General features: G+C 38.4%; 1 protein-coding gene across 1 annotated transcript in view; it reads right to left on the reverse strand.

Annotated features, from left to right (window-relative positions):
* RTF1 (RTF1 homolog, Paf1/RNA polymerase II complex component) overlaps window positions 1-13,744 on the reverse strand; it is a 30,597-nt gene extending 16,853 nt beyond the window's left edge. The window contains exons 1-5 of the mRNA XM_026664592.2: window positions 13,530-13,744; window positions 5,514-5,624; window positions 4,552-4,699; window positions 2,127-2,328; window positions 232-352 (exon numbers count right to left, since the gene is read on the reverse strand). Coding sequence (XP_026520377.1) covers window positions 232-352; window positions 2,127-2,328; window positions 4,552-4,699; window positions 5,514-5,624; window positions 13,530-13,607 — 660 coding nt within the window. The 5' untranslated portion in view covers window positions 13,608-13,744. The remainder of the gene's footprint in view (window positions 1-231; window positions 353-2,126; window positions 2,329-4,551; window positions 4,700-5,513; window positions 5,625-13,529) is intronic.
* Window positions 13,745-13,752: the final 8 nt, after the last annotated feature.

The raw sequence follows: 13,752 nt of genomic DNA on the forward strand, positions 1-13,752 counted from the left end.
AGACTATAATAATATACTGTACAGACTACTTTACAAATAAGAGACTATATAAAAGGATTAGGTCAGAATAGTTTAAGATGTTAAAATTCTTGATTACAGCTTTAGGGACTAAATATTTGTAATTAGTGTAATTAGATGTAGTTAGATGAATGGTAATGTAAACAATGTTACAGATATGTTTTAAGTAGTGTCAAAATTTTTTAAAGAAACTGTGATTTGTATGTTTTTTACCTGGGATTCTTGGATCTGTGTGAGCTTTTTCTTTTCCTGTTCTTCTTCCTGCTTTTTCCTTTTCTTTTTCTCTTTCTTTTCTTTCTTTTTTGCTGTCTTTAATTTTTTCTTTATTTCAAACCTGGGTTCAATCGAGGGGGGAAAAATGTAGGAGTCTCCAATTAATTTAGGAAGGGACACACTGGTAAACTGAATTCAAACTTAATGTAAGATTTTTTTATTATTTTTAATTTTCTAAAAGGCATAAAATAATTAATTTTTTTTGTAACAGCAAGAGTAACATGACTGCAAGATGGGTTGCATACAAATTTAATCAATCAATAACAGTTCCAATAAATGATATGTTTTTGAAATCTAAACTATGTAAATTACTGGCACTATTAAATACTTAATTTCTTAATTCCAAACTAGAAACTAATATGTAAAATTATGAGACATAATGCTTTTTTAGAAGGAAAATAGTTTTTGTTATAAATAATGTTCATATATTTTATTTATTTAAGAAATTGATTTATAACTCTACAGCAACTCTGGGAAGTATACAGTGAAAACATTTAAAACAAAAAAACTCCCAAAAGAAAAGCAACGTTTACAAGAGGACCTGCCACCCACTTTAGCTCAAGGCCTGGGGAAACAGCCACATTTTTAAAGCTCTTTTGAACAGATGGATGTCATATCTTTCTTGAAAAGGTCAGATGCAGAGTCGTGGAGAATCTGCCCACTCTTCCTCACTAGCCAGTTTAATGGCAAGAAACCAATCCAGCCTATCAGTTTGATTTTTGGTTTTCTGTTGCTAATGGCAGTTGGATCCTCGTAATTTGCTGTGAGTTGTTGCATGCGCAACATGTACTTCTTACAACAAAGGGATGTAGTTTTGTAAATGCTGTTACATTTGGAGGTTTGGCCAGGTTTTTTTTGAGACAGTCAAAATTATACAGTATTTATGTGCAGATATTCTATATATATTTTGGCTGCACTGAGATGCATTATTATTTTTACATTTATTAACCTCTCAATTGTTACTGGTGTTTTGCAAAATGGCAACCACTATATAAAGTGTTTTCAGTATGGAAACGGCCAGTAACAAATCAGGCAGGATTGAGAAGTGCTTTTGTCTGTGCACAGCCATGGAAAATATATGTTCCAACAAAGGTGCTCCAAGCTGTGAGATAGTGGAGGAAAGGGTGGCAGCACCCAGAAGCATAAAGAAAGGGGGCACACAACACCACAGAATTCAGAGGAGTGTGAAGTAGTGATGGGGGAGGGGGAATATGAGGAAGACCAGGTAGGACACACAGGTTGATCAGACCTGTGAATTCAACTGTGAATGATGACGAAGGGAAAGCAAAAGGAAGATGGATACTGGGACATGAAGAGGAGTAGGGAAAAAGGGACTACATACAGCAGCCTTGCCTTCCTTTATACTCATCCATATTTGCTTCGGCTGAAACCTCACCCACTTTGGATGGAACATGACACACCTAGAATGGTGTGACCGAATGTCAGAGCAGTAACATCCATGCATGAAGCTAAACCACATTTCTCATGTTATGCAAATCTCTAATCGTACCCCATTATTTCTGTAATGATCAAATAATAGTGTTGCCTTTGTTGGGGGAGGCTTAACCACGGATCAATACAAGTGAAACGAACAAACAAAAAAGGTAATGTCTTACACTTTAATAATTATTTATGCATCTATATTCCTTCTATGGCTATGCTTGTTTTTCACAGGCAAAACCAAACACTAACCAGAAACCAATTTGCTGACATTTTTGTTCAGAAACCTGAAAAATGATATGGAGCAAAAGGAAAGAAAATATTTATCTTAAAAAGTCCAAAATGAAAACCATGTTGCATAAATAGTAATATAAAATGGCTGCACAAAAACTCACCTTTTCTTCAAAACTTCTCTCTTCTCTATCCGATTAAACAATTCCTGTTCTCTTTCCTTTTCTGTCATCTGTTCTAGGCGAGCTCTATCTTCTTCATCACCCATAAAATCCTCCCCATAGCCATCAGTAAACTCATCTTCAGATGAAGTTTCAGAGTCTGAGCTACTGCAAGAACCATTGCTTTCAGAGTCAGATACTTCTCCTGAAACAAACAACAAACCCAGAAATAATCATCTACTGGGAGGCGATCAAGGCTCATAACCATTTCTTCTGACTCCTGCCTCTCCATTCTGCCTCAGCATACCCAGTTACATTTAGATTCTAACCTTTTCAGGCAAATGCCTACCATTTAGCCTATTTTAGAAAACAATACATAGAATAATAATAATAGAATGCCCCACAAGCTTATGAGGAAGTCAGCATGTATCACTGACTAACTTTGAAACTGTTAAAGATAATAAACTTAATACATCCTTGTTGGTCCTTGGTGAACTGTGATTACTTGGTTAACTGAATGTCTATGGAGATTCTCAGTCATCCAGGTCATGGTTGTCCCAAAGGTGCTTTTTAAAGAGGCAACTGGACTCTTGCTTTTTGTTGAAGATGTTTTGCTTTTCATCCAAGAAGCTTCTTCAACTCTGACTGGATGGTGGAGAATGGAAGGATTTATACTCCTTGCAGGTAGTTGGTCATTTGCATTCTATTAGCAAGTCGTTAAGGTCGCCTGGAGGTTTATCTGTGTCATCAGGGTCACCTGAGTGGTGCAAATGGGTGTCTTAGAACTGTTGAACGGATTGCCTTGTAGATTGGAGACAGATGTCATATCCTTCTATGTTGAGAGACCTGTTCAATTTTGACACAGATCAGGGGTGTTAAACCTGGCCCAGAAATCGCGAAGGACCAGCCCGCCATGCCTCTGGGAGCCAAAAGAGCACATGGGGGCCCCTGCAGCCTGTTTTCATCCTGGATAGCCTCCTGAAGCACTGGCAGCGAAAACAGGGCATGGGGAGGCCTCCTGCACCCTGTTTTAGCCAACAAAGCGCCGCAGGAGGCATCCTTGTCTCCCCCCACCCCACCCATGGAGAATTACAGTGCTAATCCGGCCTTCAAAGAAATCCATTTTGACACCCCTGACACAGATACCCTCTTTCAAACCAGCGGTCCTCTCTGTCCAAAATGTGGATTTTGCTGTCTTCAAAAGAGTGGCCTTTGTCTTTTAAATGCAGATGGACTGCTGAACCCATCCTGATGGGTTTGTTCTCATATGTGCTTTTATGAAGTGGTTGTTTTGTTTCCCCAATATACAGATCTGCACATGGTTCACCACATTGTACTGCATATATAAACTGAGCAACGTGGTATAGGCAGAATATACAGGAGAGAAAGTATGAAGATATTTGATGAATAGAATTGATATAAACTCAATTTACCTATATTTTCTTTCCTTTTATTAGCTCTTTAGCTAATAAATTTGGTCATGTGATCACTATTTGGACACTTCATAATTGGCAGGCATTTACAATGTTTGCATCCCACGATCATGCCATGGCCATTTGCAACCTTCACAGCCAACAAGCAGTCAATGGAGAAGCTGGCAATAAAACTGCAGGTTGTGATCATGTGAGGTTCATTTAATGACTGTGGGCATCTAACAGCCTTGACAGAAATGAGAGTATAACCCTATTGTATCACATTACATTTGATGACCACATTGCTTAGATATAGAGCTGTCAGTCCCAATTGTGGTTATTAAGCAAGAGCTTCCCATATGAATAGGAAATACTTAGAATTGATTTTGAAAATAAAACAAATTATCTTTTGAATCAAGACATAAAGCACTGTTCCTGTCTTCTTTATATCCAAGTCTGAAAAGAGCCTGAAATGAGCTTCTATTAACTTTTGGTGTATCAATCTGGCCTATTGTTAATAAATTATCTAGAATTGATCTATAATGTTCAAACTATGTTCTCTAGGAACCTAAGGATTCTGTGGGGTTCAACATGACATTTCTATTTACACTGTATGAAATGCACTGTAACATTACTTTTAAAATTTTGTTCAAATAAAAAGTATTATCCGAAACAATTTTTTAATGGACTTTTCACTGATTTTTCATACTGAGAAGGATTCCGTGGACAACTGAAATTTGAAGACCACTGAACTAGAGCAAAAAAAAAAAAAAAAAGAATCTATGGTCTAATCTTAAGAGAACGTGACTATGTTCTTATGATACCCTGAATCCCAAACTAACTTACCACATTTTAACCAAGCTTCTTATTTGAACCCATCCTGTAGAGTTATGGATCAGTGGACTGTACAAATCAAGAAAATTGGACTGAGTTACTGATAGGTAGATATGCTATGTAAATTCAGCCCATGTATGAATTCTTCCCATCACTAATATACTCATCCATTTTTTGGTTACCTTCTTCTGGTGCTGAACTCTCTGCAGAGGTATCTTTATCAGAGCTGCCTGATGAAGCTGCTTTGTTCATCTGTTTCTTCATGGTTCCCTTCTTCTCTACTTTTGCAGCTTTTCCTTTCTTTTTGTTTTTAGAACCTCCTACTGTCCACTGTAGCATAAAAGGAAAGATGGGAATTGTGAGACAAGGCTGAAGTATCTTCAAAGATTTCATGAAGCTAAATGTTTGGATTTTAATGCAAATATGTGCTAAAACAGCTATGAACAAAATTTAATTTGATAAGAAAGTTACAGCTATAAAATAAAAAATAATATTGTATTATAACTATATACAAATAAAATAGCAGAATTAATAGCAGAAGTTTTATTTTTTACAAAAGCAAATGAAAAACTGAACAAGTATTTTACAAGCAGGAAAACAAGTTGATTAAGATACAACACTAAACCACTTTTTATTACTATAACAGCAAAAGCAATTGCCTCCTTGTAATTGGTAAACTCCACTTAAACCTTGGATTGTTACCAAATTAGCATGTCATTCAAAACTTTAGCTACAGGTAACCACATAGTGAAAAGTCAACTTTATTAGTTGCAGTTTGCCAACAACATTGCACACTTCTCTTACCCATTTCCCTTCAATAAATTTCAGATGAAAATTATATCTACATTGGAGATGGTAAGATTGAACTTCCTGATAAGTTAGAGAATCAATCTTTGCACGCTGGAGTTTCTCTTTAAGATTTCTTTCTTTTAAGAGCAACCATTTTGAGATAATTTTTACGCAAAAATCAAGGAACTATTAGTTACTTCTCAGCTTATGCTATACACTATCACAAAGTCATGCAGTATCAAGTGTATCTAGCCTTCACAAATGTTTCATATTTAATGTGAATAATCTCAGCACCAGAACTGAACTAATTCACATTACGTAGTTTTATTCAATTTACAGTTAAACACAAACTAACCTCAATATCACTATCTGAAGTCTCAGAATCTGAAGATGCTGTAGGCTTACTAGCAGGTGCTTCCTTTTCTTCAGAATCACCACGTTTCCGCTTGGCCAATGACAGGAGCTCCTGGAAGAACACAAACACAGAGTTCCTTAAGCACGAACTCTCTCCAAAATTGAAGAGAAAGAATTTCCACTCAAATAGTCAAATATTCCACTCAAATCTCCCATCTGAATCCTAACAGAAGGCTGAGTCAACCTTGATCTGGTCAGGATGAAACTCCTGGCTGTGGGCAGAGTTAGCCAGCAATACTGCATTCTAACCAGCGCGGCACCACAGCTCTTACATTATTTAACTGAGTATTTGGTATTGGTATCATAATAACTAAGGATTAATTCACACATTTTGTCAAAATAAAAGAGCAAATTCCAAGATTACACAGGGAATGGGAATTCCCTTTGTTCTTCCATGCGATTCTTTAAAATACTTTGGAAAAGTCACTAAGTCTCTGGATAGGAGAGGGAGGCATATGCAGAAAGTTATAATTATATGAAAAAGTAAATACACATCACTGAAATTCTTTACTTTTTAACATACTTTAACATGCAGATATTTGATCTTCACTTCATTAATACTGATAAAGGGAACGATATAACAAATGTTATATCTTCATTTACATAAAGTCCATTGTGTAATTTAAATAAAGATAATTGCAAATTTCACATTTGGAAAAAAAATAAGTCTATCTCTATGTTTTTCACTACCTCAAATAAGTAAACTCAGAATCAATGCTCCAGATCAAGTGCAAATGATTGCAACATTAGAGAGAATATGGGAGGAAGCACATCTTAGCCAGTTCAGTCTGAGATCAGAATGCAAATAGCTGAAATAAGTAAGAACCCCAGAATTTCATTTTATGACTTGGAGATAGTCCCCCCACTCCCCCAGCATGCCAAAGTGCATGAGACTACCACTAAAAAAAAGCTGCCCAGATTCAATCTGCAGGAGAAGTTCTGCCAGGGGGAAACCTATGCTATTCAGACCAAAGATCAGTACATGAGTAAAGTTTGCTCATGAACACTTAGGCAAAGAATAAGACTGTGATGGCAAACCTATGGCATGCGTGCCGGAAGTGGCACACAAAGCCATCTCTGTAGGCACGCGAGCCATTGCCCCAGCTCAGTTCCACTGCGCATTCGCCTCCTGCCGGCCAGTTGATTTTTGGGTATCTGACGTGCATGTGGGGGGGCGAGCATGGGAGGGGGTCATGAATGCATTGCATTATGGGTGCAGGCACACGTGTGTGCGTAACACGCTTTCGGCATGCGACGACAAAAAGGTTAGCCATCACTGGACTATGGAACAATGTGCTCTGGATAGACAACGCAGAGAGCGAGCAATTTGGGCATAGTACCAGAAGGTATGTTTGGCGAATATCAAAGATAACATTTCACAAAAAGAACCTGACACCAATTGTAAAGTGGGTGCTGGAAAATATGGTTTGGGGCTTTGGGGTACTTGAGGTTGCTTTTCATTTTAAAACATCTTGCTCATAATTTAAAGTCTTTTAGAAGGTCTGAATTTATAAACATTTCACAATAAACTGATCTGAGATGATTTAGAATTTGGATTATGGTACAATTCTTACCATTTTTTTTGTTACTGAAACACAAACATGAAGAAAAATCACTCAACTTTAAAATTCTGTTAAACAACAAACCACAGATGCAGTAAGAGTGTTGAAAGGAAATAAAATTGCTCAAGGTGAAATGGCCTATATACACTGCTCAAAAAAATAAAGGGAACACTTAAACAACACAATGTAACTCCAAGTCAATCACACTTCTGTGAAATCAAACTGTCCACTTAGGTAGCAACACTGATTGACAATCAATTTCACATGCTGTTCTGCAAATGGAATAGACAACAGGTGGAAAGCATAGGCAGTTAGCAAGACATCCCCAATAAAGGAGTGGCTCTGCAGGTGGTGATCACAGACCACTTCTCAGTTCCTATGCTTTCTGGCTGATGGTTTGGTCACTTTTGAATGCTGGCGGTGCTGTCACTCTAGTGGTAGCATGAAACGGAGTCTGCAACTCACACAAGTGGCTCAGGTAGTGCAACTCATCCAGGATGGCACATCAATGTGAGCTGTGGCAAGGTTTGCTGTGTCTGTCATCATAGTGTCCAGAGCATGGAGGCGCTACCAGGAAACAGGCCAGTACATCAGGAGACATACAGGAGGCCGTAGGAGGGCAACAACCCAGCATCAGGACCGCTACCTCCGCCTTTGTGCAAGGAGGGACAGGAGGAGCACTGCCAGAGCCCTGCAAAATGACCTCCAGAGGGCCACAAATGTGCATGTGGCTGCTCAAATGGTCAGAAACAGACTCCATGAGGGTGGTATGAGGGCCCGACGTCCACAGGTGGGGCTTGTGCTTACAGCCCAACACCATGCAGGACGTTTGGCAATTTGCCAGAGAACACCAAGATTGGCAAATTCGCCACTGGCGCCCTGTGCTCTTCACAGATGTAAGCAGGTTCACACTGAGCACATGTGACAGACATGACAGGGTCTGGAAACGCCGTGGAGAATGTTCTGCTGCCTGCAACATCCTCCAGCATGACCGGTTTGGCAGTGTGTCAGTAATGGTGTGGGGTGGCATTTCTTTAGGGGGCCGCACAGCCCCCCATGTGCTCATCAGAGGCAGCCTGACTGCCATTAGGTACTGAGATGAGATTCTCAGACCCCTTGTGAGACCATATGCTGGTGCGGTTGGCCCTGGGTTCCTCCTAATGCACGACAATGTGGCTGGAATGTGTCAGCAGTTCCTGCAAGATGAAGGCATTGATGCTATGGACTGGCCCACCCATTCCCCAGACCTGAATCCAATTGAGCACATCTAGGACATCATATCTTGCTCCATCCACCAATGCCACATTGCACCAGACTGTCCAGGAGTTGGGGGATGCTTTAGTCCAGGTGTGGGAGGAGATCCCTCAGGAGACCATCCGCCACCTCATCAGGAGCATGCCCAGGCGTTGTAGGGAGGTCATAGAGGCACGTGGAGGTCACACGCACTACTGAGCCTCATTTTGACTTGTTTTAAGGACATTACATCAAAGTTGGATCAGCCTGTAGTGTTGTTTTCCACTTTAATTTTGAGTGTAACTCCAAATCCAGACCTCCATGGGTTGCTAAATTTGATTTCCATTGATAATTTTTGTGTGATTTTGTTGACAGCACATTCAACTATGTAATGAACAAAGTATTTCATAAGAATATTTCATTCATTCAGATCTAGGATGTCTTATTTTTGTGTTCCCTTTATTTTTTTGAGCAGTGTATATATAGGTTCTCCTTTGCAGAAATAATGAATGATATTTAAACATCCTTTACAAAACTGAGCAAGAACACTCCATAGGAGCCTAAGGAAAAATTCATACATAAAATTTCTCAATGCAGATGCAGATGGAATATACCGTAAAACTGCATATTTTCCCCTTTCTTTAACTGTTCTTCCAGGATGAAGAGATTTTTCAACTTGGAAGTTACAAATAGACTGGGACCAGATGAAGTTTAAAAAGTAGTAGTCTTTTATTATATAAGACATGATTTTAAGAGATGACACCTTTTGGCTCAGGGTGGTTGTTTTGAAGAGTTTCTGCACAGAACTTTCAGTACATCCCTTCTGGTATATTTTTCTCAATTTCATTTTAGAGGATAATTATACTGCATTTCCCCCCAACCTTTATTATTTTTATTTTCCTTGAGTATATTTTTCACGATTGGGAGTTTGGGAGGGGAAGTTTGGGAGAAAAATTGTTGGAAGGAAAGAAGGAAAGAAAAGAAAGAAAGAAAGAAAGAAAGAGAGAGAGAGAGAGAGAAATTAGAAAGAAAGAAAATCTGAAAGAAAGAAAGAAAGTCTGTCTGTCTGTCTATCTATCTATCTATCTATCTATCTATCTATCTATCTATCTATCTATTCTTAAGAGCCGTGGTGGCGTAGTGATTAAAATGCAGTACTGCAGGCTAACTCACTGGTCACTCCAGGAGTTCAATTCTGAAAAGCTCAAGGTTGACACAGCCCTCCATCCTTCCAACAATTTGGGTAAAATGAGGACCCAGATTGTTGGGAGCAATATGCTGACTCTGTAAACCGCTTAGAGAGGGCTGTAAAGCACTGTCAAGTGATATATAAGCCTAAATGCGCTCTATGTGTGTGTCTGTGTGTGTGTGTGTGTATTTGTCTGTGTCCCCCCCCCCAAGGTCATGTGATCACCTTTTAAGATCAATGCAGAAGCTAGATTCACTTAACAAAGTTACTAACTTATCAACTGCAGTGATTTGCTTAACAACTCAAGCAAGACAGGTTGTAAAATGGGGTAAAACTCACTTAACAAATGTCTCACTTAATAGAAATTTTGGATTCAATTGTGGCTGGAAATCGAGGATTACCTGTATATATTACCTGTACATATATTACCTGTATATAGTTTCGTAGTTGTACAGATTGATCAATGTTTTAAGTTCCATTCTAAGAGAATTACAGACTATACAACTTGTCCTGAAAGTGTTTTTTTTTACAGAAACTCATGTTCTGTCATGTGACAAAGATCCTATTTAAAATATGGCTTGTTTAAATATTTATATTAGGGAAAACTCAAACTCAGAGGATCTCTCTCCATAGCCATTAACTGTCTTTTCTGATAAAATTATTATTCAGCTATGCTTTCTACAAATGAAGGCAAAGTACCCCAAAATATTCAACACTTAGGACTTCAGGTGAGGATTTATGGCAAAGTAGATGTCCCTGAAGGAGTGGTGTGGAATGGCAATAGAGGTGGTGGCGGCCAGATGGTAATTTGTGGCTAGCACAATCTTTTTCAGATAAAGGACAGATTATGTGATTGTGACTTGTAAGTAGACTGCAGAATTCAAGATTATTGTGGTTGACTTGTGAGTCAAGCAGCTGGGAGTCAACGGAATTCAATGAAGCTCACAGCCATAATGTACCCTACAAGGACTCAAGAGTTCCCAGAGTCTCATTGCTTAATCATTTTTGGAAACTACTTAACCACTTCTCAACTATTAAAAACCTTCAGCTCAACAAGCTTTATACCGCCAAATCTTAGAGAAAGAAATTTTAAACACAAATTTAAGGACATTTTTAAAGAGGTATTTTTTTAAATAAACAGCAAATAAATTAGAACATTGATTTTGGAAAATTACAAATGGACTAAGGGTCCAGATTAATTTGAAATAAGATTCTGAAGTTAATTTGTAAGAATCCTTCCAATGAGAAAATGCTATTTATTATTCTAAAAGAAAAATAGGTAGGACTTTGAAGGTTGCACACACTAAAAGGAATCAGAATTAAAGATTACAATTAAAGAAGGAATGATGAGGCTTTAAAGATTCGTTTACAGATAAGAGATGAGATATGGAAAGAAGAGATCATCTGTTGTATATCAAGAGAAGGTGATGTTACTAACATTGTTTTATTCTTGTTGAGATGAAGAGGGAAGTCATTTCTTTACATATTTCTTTTTCTTGTCTTTCCTTTTCCTTTTTTCCTGTATTTTTTATTTTTTATTGTTCTTTTTAGTTTGTATTAATTTTTACTTTTTTAATTGTAATGAAACAATAATTTTATTAAACAAAATTTACCAATTATTTTTTATAATTTACATGACTGATAGAATTCTTGGGATTTTTTATTTGTATCCTTAAGCTATAAAAACCTATTAAAGCAAATACAAAGTAACTCTATCATCAAGAATAAACAATCATTCCTACTTGTACAATTTTCAAACATAATCTACCATAATACCAAAATGATGCACATAGATCAAAACTGATCAGAGAAAATTGGATTGTATCATTCTACAACAGAATAGATTTTTCTTTTCCTCTCTATCCCTGGTGCACAAGTTCAGTTCCAAAGGACTGGAAGATTCATTATAGACTATCTGAAGGATATCTCAATAAATGAAAAATAAAAGGAAGTGCCAACACACGGTACTTGATGTAGGCTAGTCATTTTATGAATAGAATTGCTTCCACTGAATTCAGTAAAATTGGTTTCAAGTATACATATTAAAAAGAATGGTTTTAGTTTTATTGATATGTGAATACAGTATACATTTGGAAATCATTTATTATTTTTCAGAGAATCATAACTTCCAAAATAAAAGTAACTCATGTTGTAGTTTGGACTGAGTAAGAATTAGCAGCATTGTAAGCTATGAACTATTATCTTGTACAACATATAACTTTGTCTTTATTTTTAATTCCATAAAAGAATGGATGAAGGACTACAAAATTGTAATAGTATTTCCCAAAATGATCCCTGCGTTCAAATTGAAGACAGGACAGCATTAGCCATTACAAAAGCACTTACAAATAAATATAATCAGAAGAAAAACTAATTAAAAATATGGTGACAAGAGGAAAACATAATTTCAATTGTGGAAATCTGTAGAAATGCATTCCTTAAAAGAGTTGCTCAATACAGATCTAATGTGGATGAGCCCACCTTCTATTGACCAGAAACACAAATATTCTCTATTTTTGTTGAAAAGGAGTTGAAGCAGGCAGTAAATTTATATAATAAAGCAATTATGTCAGATATGAACACTTTAATGTTATCTTGTTGCAGGGGAATATTTGTAACAACTGAGTGAAAATAGTGGTCCCACATACAAAATGGATTTCAATATCTGGAAGACAACTTAAATGAAAGCAACCTGTGATCTGAAACCATCTACTAATAGTTGTTTTAGATACCTTTCCCTGGCATCGTTTTGATAAGCCATATACTATCAGATCATCTGAATGCCTCATACCAGTAGTATGGCTGAAATATCCTAAGAGACCACACATACAAGAACATCAATTCCCCTGAAGCAGTCCTTGGATGGTGTCAAAATAAAAAGGAAAAATAATTTGATAGCACAAGGAAGACTTCAGCCGGTCTCTCTTATAGCCAGGAGATGAGATGACAGTAATGTAATGGGGACTCAGAACAAAAAACAACTGTGGGCATGTTTGTACTATGGTTAGATACAAGTAGAGACAAAAAGTGTGTTACTCTTATCCAAAACATATATTATCATTTACTGATTTTGGCCTAGTTTCTACAATAGTTGCTCACTGTTCTATGATATGTTTTTATACAAAGAACAACCCTGAAGAATACCCATATTAATGGAGATGAACCAAAGCAGCCTTCCACAAAAAAAAAAAAATCTATTTAAGACATAACGACTGGAATTTAGAATCTTTTCATGTGGTCAAAGAATGACAGAATATGTTACCCACCCTGGTGCCTTATTGAAAAAGGCAAGCTTAGAGACAAAATTAATCTCAGTATATAAAAATTCAGCAACAAGTGCACCGTCAAATAATCTACATAAGGGGAACCTTCTTTGCTACAAACAGAAATAGAGTCCCTGAACTCTATAAAATGCTGCAGGGACATTGAGAAAGTGGGTAAGTTCAAGCAAGGCTTGCAAATCAAGAGATGGGTCCAAAACCTTTGAAAGAAACGATATACAGCTTAGGAGGAGAAAGAAGGGCCGCAGAGAGAAAGGGGTTCCCACAGTTCCCATCTCCCACCATTCCCACAGCTATCAGGTGATGCTCAAACAGATCTCACCCTCAAGGCTCTCTCCAAGCCACCACATAACTCTCCATCCTGCCACCTGCCAGGCTGGATCCTTTTCGCCTAACTCCAAGCTCTTCTTATTCGTCTTCGCTGCCTCGACACCCCCGCCTTTCAAAAGCCCTAAAAAATTTTTACTCCCATCTCCTCAACCACGTTTGTTGCCAGATTCCTCTCTCCGCGCGACCCTCTCTCTCTCTCGGGAGCTGCACGATTCCCCTTCCGGGCTAACCCGGGCACCGAGAAGAGAGACGAAAGCCGTTTGGATGCGACCGGGGGTACCCCTAGGGCACCCATCCAAAAGCGATCCAGGCAAAAGCGAGGATGGAGCCCCGGGGCCCAGCTCGGCGGCGCTTACTCTCACCTGGTCCAGGTTCTCCTCGCTGCCGCTGTCCTCGGTGTCTGAGTCAATGAGGACCCGGCCTTTCCGCTTCTTCACCATGGCGGAGCTGGCGCCGCCGCTCCCGTCCCCTCCTCACAGCGGGCCCAGCGGACGGTGTGCGGCACTTCGAGCGGCAGGCCTTTGCCAAAGCCAGGCAGCCGCTCGCCCGCCCGCCAGTCAGCCAACCCGGGACACAAAGGGCACC

The sequence above is a fragment of the Notechis scutatus genome, chromosome 1 (assembly GCF_049901735.1).
Source record: "Notechis scutatus isolate UNSWTSFEM ecotype Mainland chromosome 1, rNotScu1.2, whole genome shotgun sequence".
NCBI classification, from domain to species: domain Eukaryota; kingdom Metazoa; phylum Chordata; class Lepidosauria; order Squamata; family Elapidae; genus Notechis; species Notechis scutatus.